At 32.6% G+C, this 13,657-nt stretch overlaps 2 protein-coding genes across 3 annotated transcripts; one reads left to right on the top strand and one right to left on the bottom strand.

Moving 5' to 3' along the window:
• Positions 1-2,678: 2,678 nt before the first annotated feature.
• On the bottom strand, positions 2,679-6,640 carry LOC134245983 (MORN repeat-containing protein 5-like). The gene is made up of 5 exons (XM_062728214.1): positions 6,570-6,640; positions 4,993-5,140; positions 4,276-4,387; positions 3,304-3,435; positions 2,679-2,912 (listed from the first exon to the last, which is right to left on the bottom strand). The coding sequence occupies exons 1-5, from the start codon at positions 6,614-6,616 to the stop codon at positions 2,824-2,826; spliced, it is 528 nt and encodes a 175-aa protein (XP_062584198.1). The 5' UTR covers positions 6,617-6,640; the 3' UTR covers positions 2,679-2,823.
• A 1,179-nt stretch (positions 6,641-7,819) lies between these two features.
• Positions 7,820-9,885, top strand: LOC134245982 (uncharacterized). 2 transcript variants are annotated; one of them, XM_062728211.1, is made up of 5 exons: positions 7,820-8,014; positions 8,392-8,907; positions 9,042-9,092; positions 9,253-9,315; positions 9,616-9,885. In XM_062728211.1, the coding sequence occupies exons 1-5, from the start codon at positions 7,958-7,960 to the stop codon at positions 9,703-9,705; spliced, it is 777 nt and encodes a 258-aa protein (XP_062584195.1). In that variant the 5' UTR covers positions 7,820-7,957; the 3' UTR covers positions 9,706-9,885. The 2 variants fall into 2 exon arrangements, with proteins under 2 accessions (XP_062584195.1, XP_062584196.1); XM_062728212.1 differs by lacking the exon at positions 9,042-9,092 and having other exon boundaries at positions 7,825-8,014.
• The last annotated feature ends 3,772 nt before the right edge of the window (positions 9,886-13,657 follow it).

Below are 13,657 nucleotides of genomic sequence, written 5' to 3'. Positions count from 1 at the left end.
TTATACCATACATGCCAACTTTTGAAAATTCCCATAATAAATTACATTTTCAAAGCTTGTAATTTTGTGATGAAATTAAATGATTATGAAATGATTTTTTTTTATTTATAATATTGATATCACTTATCAATAAAACTCAAGGATTAATTTACCACAAAAAATGTTTTTCTTTCCAAAATTGAAATATTTTTGCTAAAATACTGTGCCTCTCTCACTAAAGAAGGGGTATTTAGTGTATATAAACAACTTTTTTTTCTACCAGGACAGAATTTAGTGAAAAATTGAAAATTGTACAACTTTAAAATCATTTTTTTCAAAGGCTAAAAATAAATGAGGTGTTGATACTGTAAAGTCCTGTTTCTAGAAACATTTTTTATTTATATTTCAATTAATTAGAAATTCTAATAAGATATTAAATTTACAGAAATTTATACCACCTATCCAAAACAGAATTATTATTTTTTTACAGTCATGAAATTTGTCAGGCTTGATGGTGCCATGTGGGTATTTCCTTAATGCATAGATCTACCTAACATATTACTTTTGGGAGAAGGGAGGGAAAAGAAATTCTAATTGACATACACTTGATTGTTTCATCTTAATTTTTTAATAATATTTTAACTGGCAAACTTTACAATATTTTTCATTATAGGTAGATAAAATCAGCAGCTATGCTTTATTAGTTTTCTACTTACGTTTTCAAAAAACGATCTCTTTGGATTCCGTTTTTATTGTTTGATTTGCATTTTATTGTCTTTAATTTATATTTTTAATAAAATGACAAACAACTATCTTGTTAATCTATGTGTTTCACCTTGCATACCCTTTAAAACTAACAAGATAATCCCCTAATTGCCCCAAGCTATAAGCTTCTTGCTCCAGTGAACAACTTCGTGCGTTCAAGCGTGAAGTGATTTCCTGTAGCCTAATTAACATCTGGTTAAATAAACAATTAAACTTATCTGTGTGCATTGAATAAACAAGTCTGACATTGTTATCCCGACTGTCAAAATTCAGCGGTAGGGAATGACTTTTAAAATCGGAAATTTTGGTGATTTTTTTTTCAAATCGGGAAATAAGGGCAATTTTGCTTTCCCGAGAAGGCGGGAAAAAAAATTCCCGCCTAAATCGGGAAAGTTGGCATGTATGTTTATACATATATGTATAATGTAATAAATTTATACATGTATTCTAATTTTGTGATAAAGATGTCAGTAGATTTATAGGAAAGCTAAAAAAAATCATGGTGACAATTCATTTTGTGTATTGTATTTAGATAGTGTGTATGTCGGAAATATTTATTTTCCAGTGCATGGTTTATATTAATATTTCATACAGTTATATATAAAAATTTCATTCGTTAAGGGATAAACTTATGATTAATTCTTGTATGATTATAATCTAATGTGCAATTGATCTTTAATAAACAATATTAAAGATGAGATATGGAATTGGTTTTTTTTTATAAATACATTCTAGTTGCCCTGATGACCCATATCTGTATTCTATGGTGGTCAACCACTGCATAACTTTTTATATTTTCTTGTAATCTTCTTCAGATTTACTTTTGAATTCCAAAATTGAGTACTAAGTATTCCAAATTTTTGGGTGAGATGGGTGCAATTTGTTCTCTTGTTTAAAGGGCTGTACTCATTTCCAATGGGAGATAATTCAGAAGAAAAAAATTAAGTTGAGTCATTTTAACTTAGCGGAGGTCAATATTTTGGTGCAAGGGGTCTATTAACATAATCAATGTTGCCCTCAACTCTAGCCTACGGCCAACATTTTCACCTTCAGGTCCAACAAATCATATGTTGCCTTCACACTCAGTCAGTAACTGTATAATGTTTGTCTACCATGCAATAAAATTCCTGCAAACCCAATTTCCCCTCTACTACTACTACTACTCAATAAGTTACATATATGTGAAAACACATTGACATTGTGAGCATAGGTTATGTCATGTTTCTTCTTTCTTTTACAAAGAAATTGCAAATGACATATCTTGGATAAAGTTCCTGCATAATATATTTAAGTGATCATTAATACATGTAGGCCTTATATTTTTTCTTCTGCTTATTCTACACTTACAGATACATTGTATGTGATCTATGCAAAATACTATACAATGTAGATCACTTCTACATGCATATTTATGGATTATTAATTTCGATGAATGGTTTTTCAACAGATGTAAGGAACAAAATTTGTTAAAAAGAGCACTTTTTGCCTGGCTTGAACAAAACCTGGTGCAAGTAAAAGTGAATTTCATTTTAAATTTAACATGTACCAGGTTTTATTCAAATCCATCAAAAACTTTGTAAAGGTGTATTTTTAAAAGAAATTCTGTTTATTTCATCTGCTCCCCTAACAATTTGCTATCAAGTAGGCTACAGTATTGCTGCTTTCATAAAAAAGTCAAAATTCATGATCCTGTATGATTGAAAAATGGGGAGGGGGTCTTAAAAAAAATTCATAACCAAAATCTTTATGTGTCATAGCACTCTTCCCTATAAAACAGGTCAAATAATTATACCAAATTCATTGCCTCAACTTAGAATTCTTGATTAGCTCATTTTTATCTTCATGGTTTAAAACATATGAAGTGCATGGTTTGCATATCGTAAAAAAGAGTGTCTTTCTCAATACCTTATCTTAATGAAAACAAACAATAAGGCAATGATACAATGAATTTATACAATGAGGGGTTCCACATACAATGAAAAATATTTACAATAAATGACTGTACACAATTTATATGATCAACATTATTATGTCCATTTGTAAAATAATTTTATAAAATTTAAACACATATCACATTTTTTAAATTCCACAAGCAGATTTCTTATATCCCACATATTCATCCCAACCTTTCCGACATGTTTTAACAATCCAGTCATGTTCATCATCATCTGAAAAAAAAATGATGTTGATTGATTTTTTTTCAATATCAATTTAAGGACTTTTAATATTTTGATTACTTGGATATTTTTGTTTGTATATACTGTAGATCACTTATTTTTCGCAACACCTTATTTTCGCGAAATAGTCATTGACTCTTCATTAACGAGACAAAATTTTCATGAATTGTGGTCATTGCTCTATACAATCTTAAGGAATTCTATTATACATGAGAATGACATTTTCGCGAGCATACCGTCTTGCGTAATTACACGAAAATAAAGTTCTAGCGAATAAAAAGTGGTTTACAGTATACACTTAACATATTTTGCCATTACTGGTATAATTCTGATAAAAGTGTCATTGATTAATCTTAAATTCCATTTATTAAAAGTAACTCACCTGCATTTCTTAAAAATTTATGATTATAATCGACAACGACTCTTGTTTTGGGGTTATAGAAGCCATCCCCACAGTCGTAACAACCCTCAGGGATTTCTCTGGGTGGCACACGATTGGTCAATTGTGATCTGCCTTTAAAAATAAAAAAAATTCATTAGAGAATGTGTTCTTTGTAAACAGCCTTTAATGTGTTCATCCATATGCACTATTAACAAGTAATCTTCAGTAGAACCAGTAGTTATACATTGTAGAGGAAAAAATGTGAAAAATGTGAATATATTTATATCTATACCTTGCATTGCAAAATTTAAGACAAATTGTCTTTAAACTTAATTTTTTAGGGGCTTTGTTTGTTTGTTTTTTAACGTCCCTCTGGAGAATTTTTCACTCAAATGGAGATACCACCACTTGCTGTTGGAGAACTGCAAATTTTGACCTATACTGTGCACTCAGGACCATTGAGCAGTGAGGGATCATTTTCATGCCACCATCTGTACTGACACTGTATCTCAGTTTAGACCGTCTCATCCAAAGGATGGCCCACAGTGGTATTTGAACCCATGACATAAGGATTAACTCCCTAACTCCAAAGCAGACACTCTACGACTTTACCATGTGAGTGGAGGTTTTTTTTTTGAGAAATGATAGTCACTAAACCCAGAAAGAGTTATCTCTCTTATCAAAAGTGGGAATAAAAAAGTTCTTTATAAAAGAGCAAGTTTTCCTAGTATATACATTGTGGTGTAATCATTGTTCACATACTCTTTTTATATACATGTACTTAAACTCTGTTTTACATATTTCTCCTCTGGAAACCATTTGTTACCATTTTAATTCCAACTAACTTTGGTATTAACATTTTGCAAATAAAATTTAGCATATATTATTACCTGAGAAAGTAAATTTATCAAATTAATCTCTTGCAGTTTAGTGTACTTTATGTACCGGGGTATACACTGTTGACATACATACCTGCTGGTTTTAAACCTTTACAAATTTCTGTGTAAAATCGTCTGTCATAGCCATCACAATATTCCCAGTTTTCTTCTTCATATGCCAATCCATCAGCAAATGTGTACTTTCCCTGTGGATAAAAATGTTTGTTTTTATTCCAAGAAATTTTATTTGTACATATATATTGTAAATATTTTATACATACATACAAAATAAAAGAAACGAGAGATGTTTGTAAAATACTTATGCCCCCCTCCGCAAAATAATTGGAATTTTCTAAGTCGAAATGGCATAACTGTCAAAAATAGCTCGATCGTACCCAAAATTGAATTTGATTTCAATATTTTAATGATAAATCTGAATACCAAGTTTCATTTCAATATGTGCAACCTATGCCAAGAAAATAGAAAGAAATGCAAATTGTTGGATTTTTTTAAGTCCAAGGGGCATAACTCTGTCCTAAATGGCCTGATCGTACTCAAAACAAGACTTGACCTATATATTCTTATGATAAATCTGTATACCAAATTTCATTTCAATATTTGCAACCTCTGCAAAGAAAATGAACAAAAACTGATGGTGGACCAACAGACAGACCGAATGACCGACAGAGTCGGACAGACAGCAGCAAAGCAATATGCCCACCCTTCATCTTAGGCATCTAAAGGGGGACATAAAAAAGAGTCATATAATTTATTTTGTTTAGTTTGCAGTCAGTAGAAGTGAATTTCTTACCTCTACAGCAATACCATTTTCCCATGTAGCATCATATTTACTACCATTTGGAAAAAACAATGTTCCTTTACCATGAAACATGCCATCTTTCATTTCTCCTTCATATTTTGTTTCAGTTGGAAATTCATATTTCCCTTTGCCCTCGAGCCTGCAAATATATATGATAAAACTAGTGTGAAATGTTTCCAAAATCAAGAGATTTGGCAGACATGAAAAATGAATTAACTGCATGGTAAAATAAAGAGTTTTTCAATTAATAGGGATGGGTTTCGATAAAAAATTTTTTAGCAATTGAATATGTCACAATTTCCCCCAAAATATCATGATTCTATCATGATATGTTATTTATACAAGCAAGTTTTATAATTGTTTTGAATGAATATTCATAATTTTCCAAAAAACGTGTGGGAAAAACATAATTTATTTCATGTTTTTATTTATACAATATAAAGCATGTTAAGATGCCAGGATGTTGTTCTTTTACTGTTTTAAACATATTTTACACCTCCTTTAGTTGTAATTTGAAGACTGCACAAATAAAGGAGTAATTTATGGAATATATGTAGAAGTCTCTTTTGTTGCATTATCATATATTACGCTAGGCCTTCCCTAGACATTCGATTCATGATGAAAACTAGATTACTTGACAAGAGAATTTAAGCTAATTCTCACTTCATTCAGATTTAACATTTTCACAAAATCTGATTTAAATAATTTCTACTGCATGGTTGAGGTTTTGTTGGTTCCTATTTGTTTATTTTTATCATCTGACAATAATATGATCGAGTTTAAGGTCAAGATCTAGTAAATGAATTTACACTGATTTTGTGGTGCTAGATCCATTATGACATCATAATCAATTTCAACTTTCTTTTTCCCGTACTTTACGGCTTTAGCAGTTTTATGTAGAAAAAGGGTATTTTCAGGGCATTCAATTTGAAATCATATGAAAAGTAATCCGGATACCTATATCAAATTTGACATTATTTTAAAGAAGAGGCCATGAACATATAAATAACCATTTTCTGAGAGACTGTAGGCAATCTGGATACATTTCCTTTGTCGAATATTTAAAAAACTCCCATATTAATGATTGGTTTTCTTAATTTTTCATTGAAAATGACTGTTTGAAATATGGTTTTTCATCTTGTTTGCCTATAAATTATGACCCGAAACACCTTATTTGGCCAAGTTTAAGTTATAGTGCATCATTAAAGGAATTTATTTCTCAAATTTGATAAATCTGTAGACATCTTTCATTTACTAGATCTTGACCTTAAATAGAAGTGAATATTCAATTATCTATTGAAGAAAGTATTAGACTAATATAAAACAATGAGAAATATTGTCATTTTGTAAATATGACTCTATTTGATATTATAAATTATAAAAATAAAGTATCTAAAATAGAGTACAGAAATTTTTTTGTGTCGAGTAAATTCGGTCGTACTTAAAAACTAGTTTTCTTTCGTTTTGTTCATATTTCTTTACAACTGGCAGCTGTAATTGCACAGCATATCACTTCTGTGTATTTACTCTCATTTAATTATAAATCAAGTCTTAAATAATACATATACCTTCCATTTTTATAATCGCCCTCATATTTGCTTCCCGTGTACTCCATATTGCCGCTTTTTGTTGTCAAGAGAAACGGAACACAAGGCGAAACCGTTTCCGTCGGAGAATATATTTCCGTACAATATTTCGGTACAATTTTCAAGATATCACGATAATCATTAATTGATTGAAAATGATGGATTAAAAGTTTATTATTAAAAGAAATGAATCAGCTATTTAATCTGTCGAGAAACTTGCATAAATTGCTTAGATATAACAATAGGCTATTTTTTTAATAGATTTTCTCAGACTTCTGAGAAATTTCAAATAATTTTACATAGGCGTCGGAACCGGGGTAGGGTGGGGTTCAATTTCAGATCAAATGGAAAATTTATATGGAATAAAAATGGTAAATTATAGAAATACAAATAACACTATACGATACAAATCAAAAATTATACAAAATAATTTTTTTTTAAATTGAAAAAAAAATACAATACAAATGGAAATATCGAATATTGCAACGTTTTACATGCCATAGAAACTTTGTACTTAAACTTTTCACAAACTGAAAATGTTTGGTTGTGACCCTGACCAATCCCTTGTAAACTGAAATTGCTCCCAACTAGCAAAAAGTTTCAATACACCCGACAACGTGCTTGGCTCTTGAGAATGATTGCAATCTATTCAAGTTAACACGTAAGAACTTAAAAAATGCTATAGGCCTAATTAAATACTTGTACGGGGGGGATTACTGAGAATAAGAAATTCGTTGTGGATAGTTCAGCTGATCCTAGATCTAGAGTGCCTCTGTAAGAGGACGGGGAAGGATATGAACCGTTAACTTAATTGTCTGGGTTCCTCTCATTTGAACATGACAATCTCTCGCAAGCAACAAGACGCCCAAAAATCCACTGAAAAGCTTCCATATTTTGGCGCGCATTGATCATAACTGTGACGTAAAACTCATAGGTAATTTTAACGTCATCTGATATGAATGTATTTGGAATTTGTTATGTTAATACGCACAGGTAAGCAAGTAAATTGATTTGAGGAGGGGGAAGCAATATTTGATTTTTTATCGAGTATAAAATGGCACTTACTGACTTACCAGCTGTTCTAGATATAAAATACTACTACAATAAGTTCCATGTGCTTCGAATCTTAAATTTCGCGAATATTTGATGATAATTTTTTTTCTTTAGAAAAATACCTCTAATTCATTTTTTTTTTAAAGAAAAAGCAATCTTCAGGAAATAATTACGAAAATATAAAATAAACTTATGAAAATTTACGTTGCTATGGGAGACGCAAGATGAGGCTGTTGCGTTGTGGCAACAGGTCATAGTTACGGCGCCATTCAGTTGCGAACGGACGTGCAAAATTATCTCTGCGATAAAACTGAAAAATGACAATGAAACGACGACTTTCAATGGAGGATTCTTGTACAGAACTGGATGCAATGGTATCAGTTACCTAGATGAATACTCTTTTGTTTTAATTGTTGTCGAAATATAAAGTTAATCAAATAAATTAATTCTACGATACATACAGTGGCCGGTCGATCCTGCAAAAATTCCTCGAAAACTAAAATTTCGTCAATGGTCTTCTGAAATATAACTCTTTTTCTTTTCCCTTTCATAAAACTAGTATATTGAGGTGTGGCAAATATAGTAAATTAATTTATATTGAACAAACCCCTCCTAGTAAAAAGGGCCCAGTTTAGGTCTAGCAATATGCCATGTTCAAATTATTTTGGCTGAGAGCAGAAAGTTTTTCGATGTTTAAGAAATTATTAAATGCCTCTGATAAATAAATTTTGAGATAACATATATGTTGTAGGCAAAAAAAAGGAAAATCAGTCGAGGAAAGAAGGCCGAGAGGAAACATCGTCCTCATCGGTCCATCGCCTCATCCCAAGTCAGTCCTCAAAATGAACAGTGTATGTCTACAAATACTAGTGACACATTTCATTGCCATAGTGAGACTGCTGACAAAACAGTTACTGAGAACTTTGCTTGCCTCCAGAAAGTATGTGATGCAGACACTGTTATTAGTGGTGTTCCTGTTTCGGGACCATCTGCTGCTGACACATCTTGTGCAGACACTCTCTCACACATCGACTTTCTGGGAGAATTCAATGACTTGAGCAGTGTTTATGCTCTATCAGAACTGTCTTCAAAGGATCCGCCTTACGATGTTGTAATGGATGGCTCTTCGTTGTATCTCGTGGGTCTGCAAAACCAGGTGTACATATCCATGGTTCAACAGCCTTCCAGTTCAGAAGGACAAATGTTCTGTACGGTGGAACAGGATACTGGCCATTTTCCTCAGCATGGGGACAACTCCAACTGTTTGGTAAGTCTCTGTATCCTTCTCTCTCCCTAAATCTCTCTCTCTCTCTCTCTCTCTCTCTCTCTCTCTCTCTCTCTGTGTGTGTATTATTTGTATACACCTCTGTTTTCTATTCTCTCTCTTCTCGTCTTTATTAGCAACAGTCCAAGTCTTTTCCTGATAAAATGAAGGAAAGGATTGAGAACTGGGTAAGACTTGTGCAGACAACTGCTTTGTCATAAGTCCAGTAATAAAAATACCTAAGTACAGATTATAAATATTTTAAAAGCATACCAGCAATATTTTTGAGTTGTCGTTTTAATTATTAATGATTAACTAGTGATTATCACAATGCTGTTTTTCTTTCAGTATTATGCAGACGTGGATGTTGATCGCAGAGAGGGTCATCAAATGGAGTACCCCTCTCACTTGGTAGGTGACTTTTTTATCGACATGCGATAATTTTTCGGAAATCAAGAAATTACCTTTAGAGTCTATACATGAATTTATAGAAATTAGATGGATTGGAAATCAAATATACTGGGGGGGGGGGGGCAAGTTTATAATTATTATGAATTTGGTATACATGTATATTAACAGTACAGTGAAACACGGTTACAACGGAAACAGATATGGCGAATTACGCTGACAGTGTGGACTAGCAGTTGGGCACTATACATGTAATAACCGATCCTTTTAAAACAACATTGATTTTTTTTTCGTTCTTTTTAGCTGGAATGGTCACAGCAATTGAAATTCAGCCATGAGTGCATGTGGGAGCTAGAATACCACGAGCCGAACTACTGCACGTTCTGTTTCTAGAGAAGTGATTCCTCGAGTGATTCCTAGCGTGTTCAAAGACTGTGATAGACAATTTTGACTCTGCTGAGTCGATCAATGATGTGATCCATTGACTCTCAATTATGGGAAACTAATTTTAATTTTTTGATCAAATCATGCATGTTTCACTAATTTTGTCAGGTTTTAAAGCATGAGGTACTCTAGTCTGTATGTTTGTGTCATTTTTATTCATCTTGCATGTCTGACAAGCTCTTATTTACAAAAAGTGCATGCATGGTCATTTTATTTTGTATTGAATGGCCAGTTGAGGACAAAGACACGCTGCAATACAAAGCAATGCCAATGCCATACAGACGAAAATATACAACAGTCTTTGTATAAGATCGAGAGTTGCATTACGATCTAAAATACTGGGCAAAATTTTCCTTCTGCTGCCAGTGCGTCATGATACCGGTATTACAAAAACACGAGTAACTTAAAGTCTGAAAATAAAACATGCTCTTCATAGACGTAGGAAGGAAATTGAAAGTGGGGTGGCTAATTGAAAGTGCGGGGGGGGGGGGGGAGCTAAATCAACAAGAAAAAGCGAACCGCAATTTCTAATGCCTATATCATATCAATATTTGATAAAAATAAAAGGGGGGGTAAGCCTCCCCCAGCCCCTCGGTTCCGACGCCTATGTCAATTAGCCACCCCACTTTAAGATTTGCTTCCGACGCCTATGATTTTAGACAAAATCCATGAATAAATAAAGGAATTGATTTTAATTAATTACTTTTTATGCTTGTCCATAACTTTTGAGTGGGTTGGGCTATGACTTTCTTATTTCACAGGTGTATTCCTTGTGACAAGACCTTTCTATTGGTACCATCAAACTGACCTCGTGACCTTGGATTTTGACCAACGTTTACAAAAAAAAGTCAAACTTTTATCATGGCCATAACTTTTGATTAGTTGGTGCTAGGACTTTCATACTTTACATGTGTATTCACTGTGACAAAACCTTTCATTGGGTGTACAAATATTTGACCATTTGACCTTGTCTTTAGAGTTTGATCCACTTTAAAAAATAATATTGACCATAACTTTTGAACGGTTAGTAAGTTAGTATTGGGACTTTCATTTTTCACAGGTTTATTCCTTGTGACAAGACCTTCCTTTAGATATCAACAATTTTGACCTTTTGACCCTGACCTTGAAATTTAAATTGCATTTGCGAAACTCCAACCCACGCCATAAGCTGTCATACGGGGGCAGCATTGTTTCACAAACACATCTTATTTCTTTTTTTTTAACTGTAGTGTGTCAAAATTTTAAGATAAAAATAAAGGATACTCAAAGAAAGTTCTTGTGAAAAGGAATACATGTACATTATGTGAACTATGAAGTTCATAGTCTCACCCTATCACAGTTATGCGCAAGGTTAAAGTTTTTGAGGACAGACAGGGTGAAAACTATTTATTATGCCCCCCCCCCCCCGTAATCAAATATTCGGGGGAATATACTTTCTGCCCCGGCTGTCTGTCTGTTTATCTGTTTGTTGGCAAAAACCTAAACCTTGCCCACAGGCACTTGTTTCTGTAATAAATTTTAACCCATAGTATAATAATAACGCGATTATACTGTGGGACAAAAATTTATTACAGAAACAAGTGCCTGTGACCTTGTCCATAACTTTTGAGTAATTGGAACTATGGCTTTCATATTTCACAGGTTTATTTCTTGAGACAATACTTCTTTGGGAACCACCATATCTTACCTCTTGACCTTGGAGTTTGACCAACTTTTACAAAAAAATACTACGCATGGCCATAACTTTTGAACAGTCAATGCTAGGACTTTCATACTCCACGTGCATTACAATGTAAATGTGAAAAGACCCTTTAATAAGTTTTAATATTTTTTACCTTTTGACCTTGACCTTAGAGTTTGACCCACTTTACCTTGGCTATAGCTTTTGAACAACTAGCACTGTGGCTTTTATATTTCACAGGTACATTCACAAGACCCTCTGTTGGATAACAACAACTTTGACCTTTTGACCTTGACCTTTGAAGTTTGACTTGTATTTGAGAAATTTCAACCCTCGCAATAAGCTGTCATACGGGGGCATGCGTATTTCACAAACACATCTTGTTCTTTCTTCGGTTCGAATCCCACGAATACTAAATTTTAAAAAGTCATTGAATAGTTTTTGTAAATCTTCCGAAGAGAAAAATTGTGTTTGTAATAATGTTATGCCTTTCAATAAAAGTAACCTGATAAACTGGAATTGTTCGTTTTGTATGCCAATTTGGATATAGTATCCCTACCCCCTCTGCTTTGAACATGTTTATCAATGAAAAGGAGGCAATGTCAGGAGTATATATTATGACTTCCATGTTAAACCATTTTAAGTAAATATTTATTAATAAATAATTACCATTTACTTGGCACACCATTTGCAATTTATATGGTTATGATTGTTGAACTAGCGATGTCAGTTCTTAGCGGACATTGGGTCCAGAAGCTTTCCTGGAAATCAAATAAGTTAGTGATTACATTTAACAGACCAGACGGCATACGATACATGCAAAGTCAGCATGTACCGGGAAAGCTATAGAACATTGGATTTTGAAGTTACCCAGACGAAAAACCTAGTAGCTGCCAAGAGCAATGCAAGCAGTCACGCCATTGCGATCTTGAATCTTCCAAATAACAAGTTTTTGGCTATTATATGAACACAATGCACCATGTTCGGCATCGATCTAGTGGCAAGAAGTTGCAATGGGATCATCTCTTGTGAGAACTTATTAATACTGAATACCCAAACCCTGCTCCAAGCTATATGTCTTCAAACAGTGTTCTACTGCTCTCTATACATTTTAAATGAAAATACATTGGTCAGAGCATTGACGAATGAGAACACAATCAGATGAATTTCAGTCAGTGTTTAAAATGACATTTTTGATATTTGTGAAATATAATCGGTTTTATTGAAAAAAAATCCATGAAAATTAGTTTTTGAATTCGAGATTTATTGTTTAATTCTGAGGTTCCTTCTCGGGAATTTAGATTTACTTGTGAAATTATTATAGGTTCTGTGAAATTCGTTTGTAAAAAGTGAACACATTTTCTCCACCAGAAATAAATTAAATTGCATCTAATTTGGTTATGGGTTCTATATGTTTTGGGGTTACGTAACAAATTCCCATGGAATCATGCTATCAGCTAAATTGGATTTTCGTTCATACATCCAGCAAGAGACGTTCTATGAAAAATTTTGATTTACATTTGCTGAAAAAAAATTAAATCCAATATGATAGAACATATAAACATTTGCACAAACAAAAGCCCCCCTTTCAAAAACAAACAAACAAACAAACAAAAAAGGCATCGATAAACATATATATTTTAGAGCAGATAGATGCCTCCATTCCTCTGATATTTTAATTTAGCACCAAAGGAAAAAAATGCAATATTTAACATATATATTTCTTTTACCAGCTATGAATAGTCAAAATGCTTTACATCGATTAACTTAATTCAAGTTCTTTTTTTAAAAAAGATAGATTACATAGAACCCTCTGAGTTTCAGCATAAGATTTTAACGATACAAATAGTCCCCTGTGATTAAGTATAATTTGATTCATTACTGAGTCTGATGGAACATTTCTGTTTCATATAGATTTTAAATGAAATATGGCTAGACTTTTTATGATACTTATGCATAGATTATATTACACAACTCTCATTTCGATATCCCACGCAAGACCAGAAAATACTCTTATATAACAAGAAAACCAATTTCATGAGAGGTAAAGAAGAAAACCTTATTGAAAAATTGATATGAGGTCATTTGTTTAAAAATGGTAAATGGGAAAATTAATTGAAACTAAATTTATACGTTTATGTATTTTTAATTACAGTCGAAAGCTCATTTAACTTCTAATTCCAGTCAAATAAAGCTTTGAAGTGATACTTTACTTTTAAT

The sequence above is a fragment of the Saccostrea cucullata genome, unplaced genomic scaffold, assembly GCF_032062105.1.
Source record: "Saccostrea cucullata isolate Sc308-1 unplaced genomic scaffold, CSIRO_AGI_Scuc_v1 ctg342, whole genome shotgun sequence".
Lineage (NCBI taxonomy): Eukaryota > Metazoa > Mollusca > Bivalvia > Ostreida > Ostreidae > Saccostrea > Saccostrea cuccullata.
This window is presented reverse-complemented; position numbering and strand designations above follow the sequence as displayed.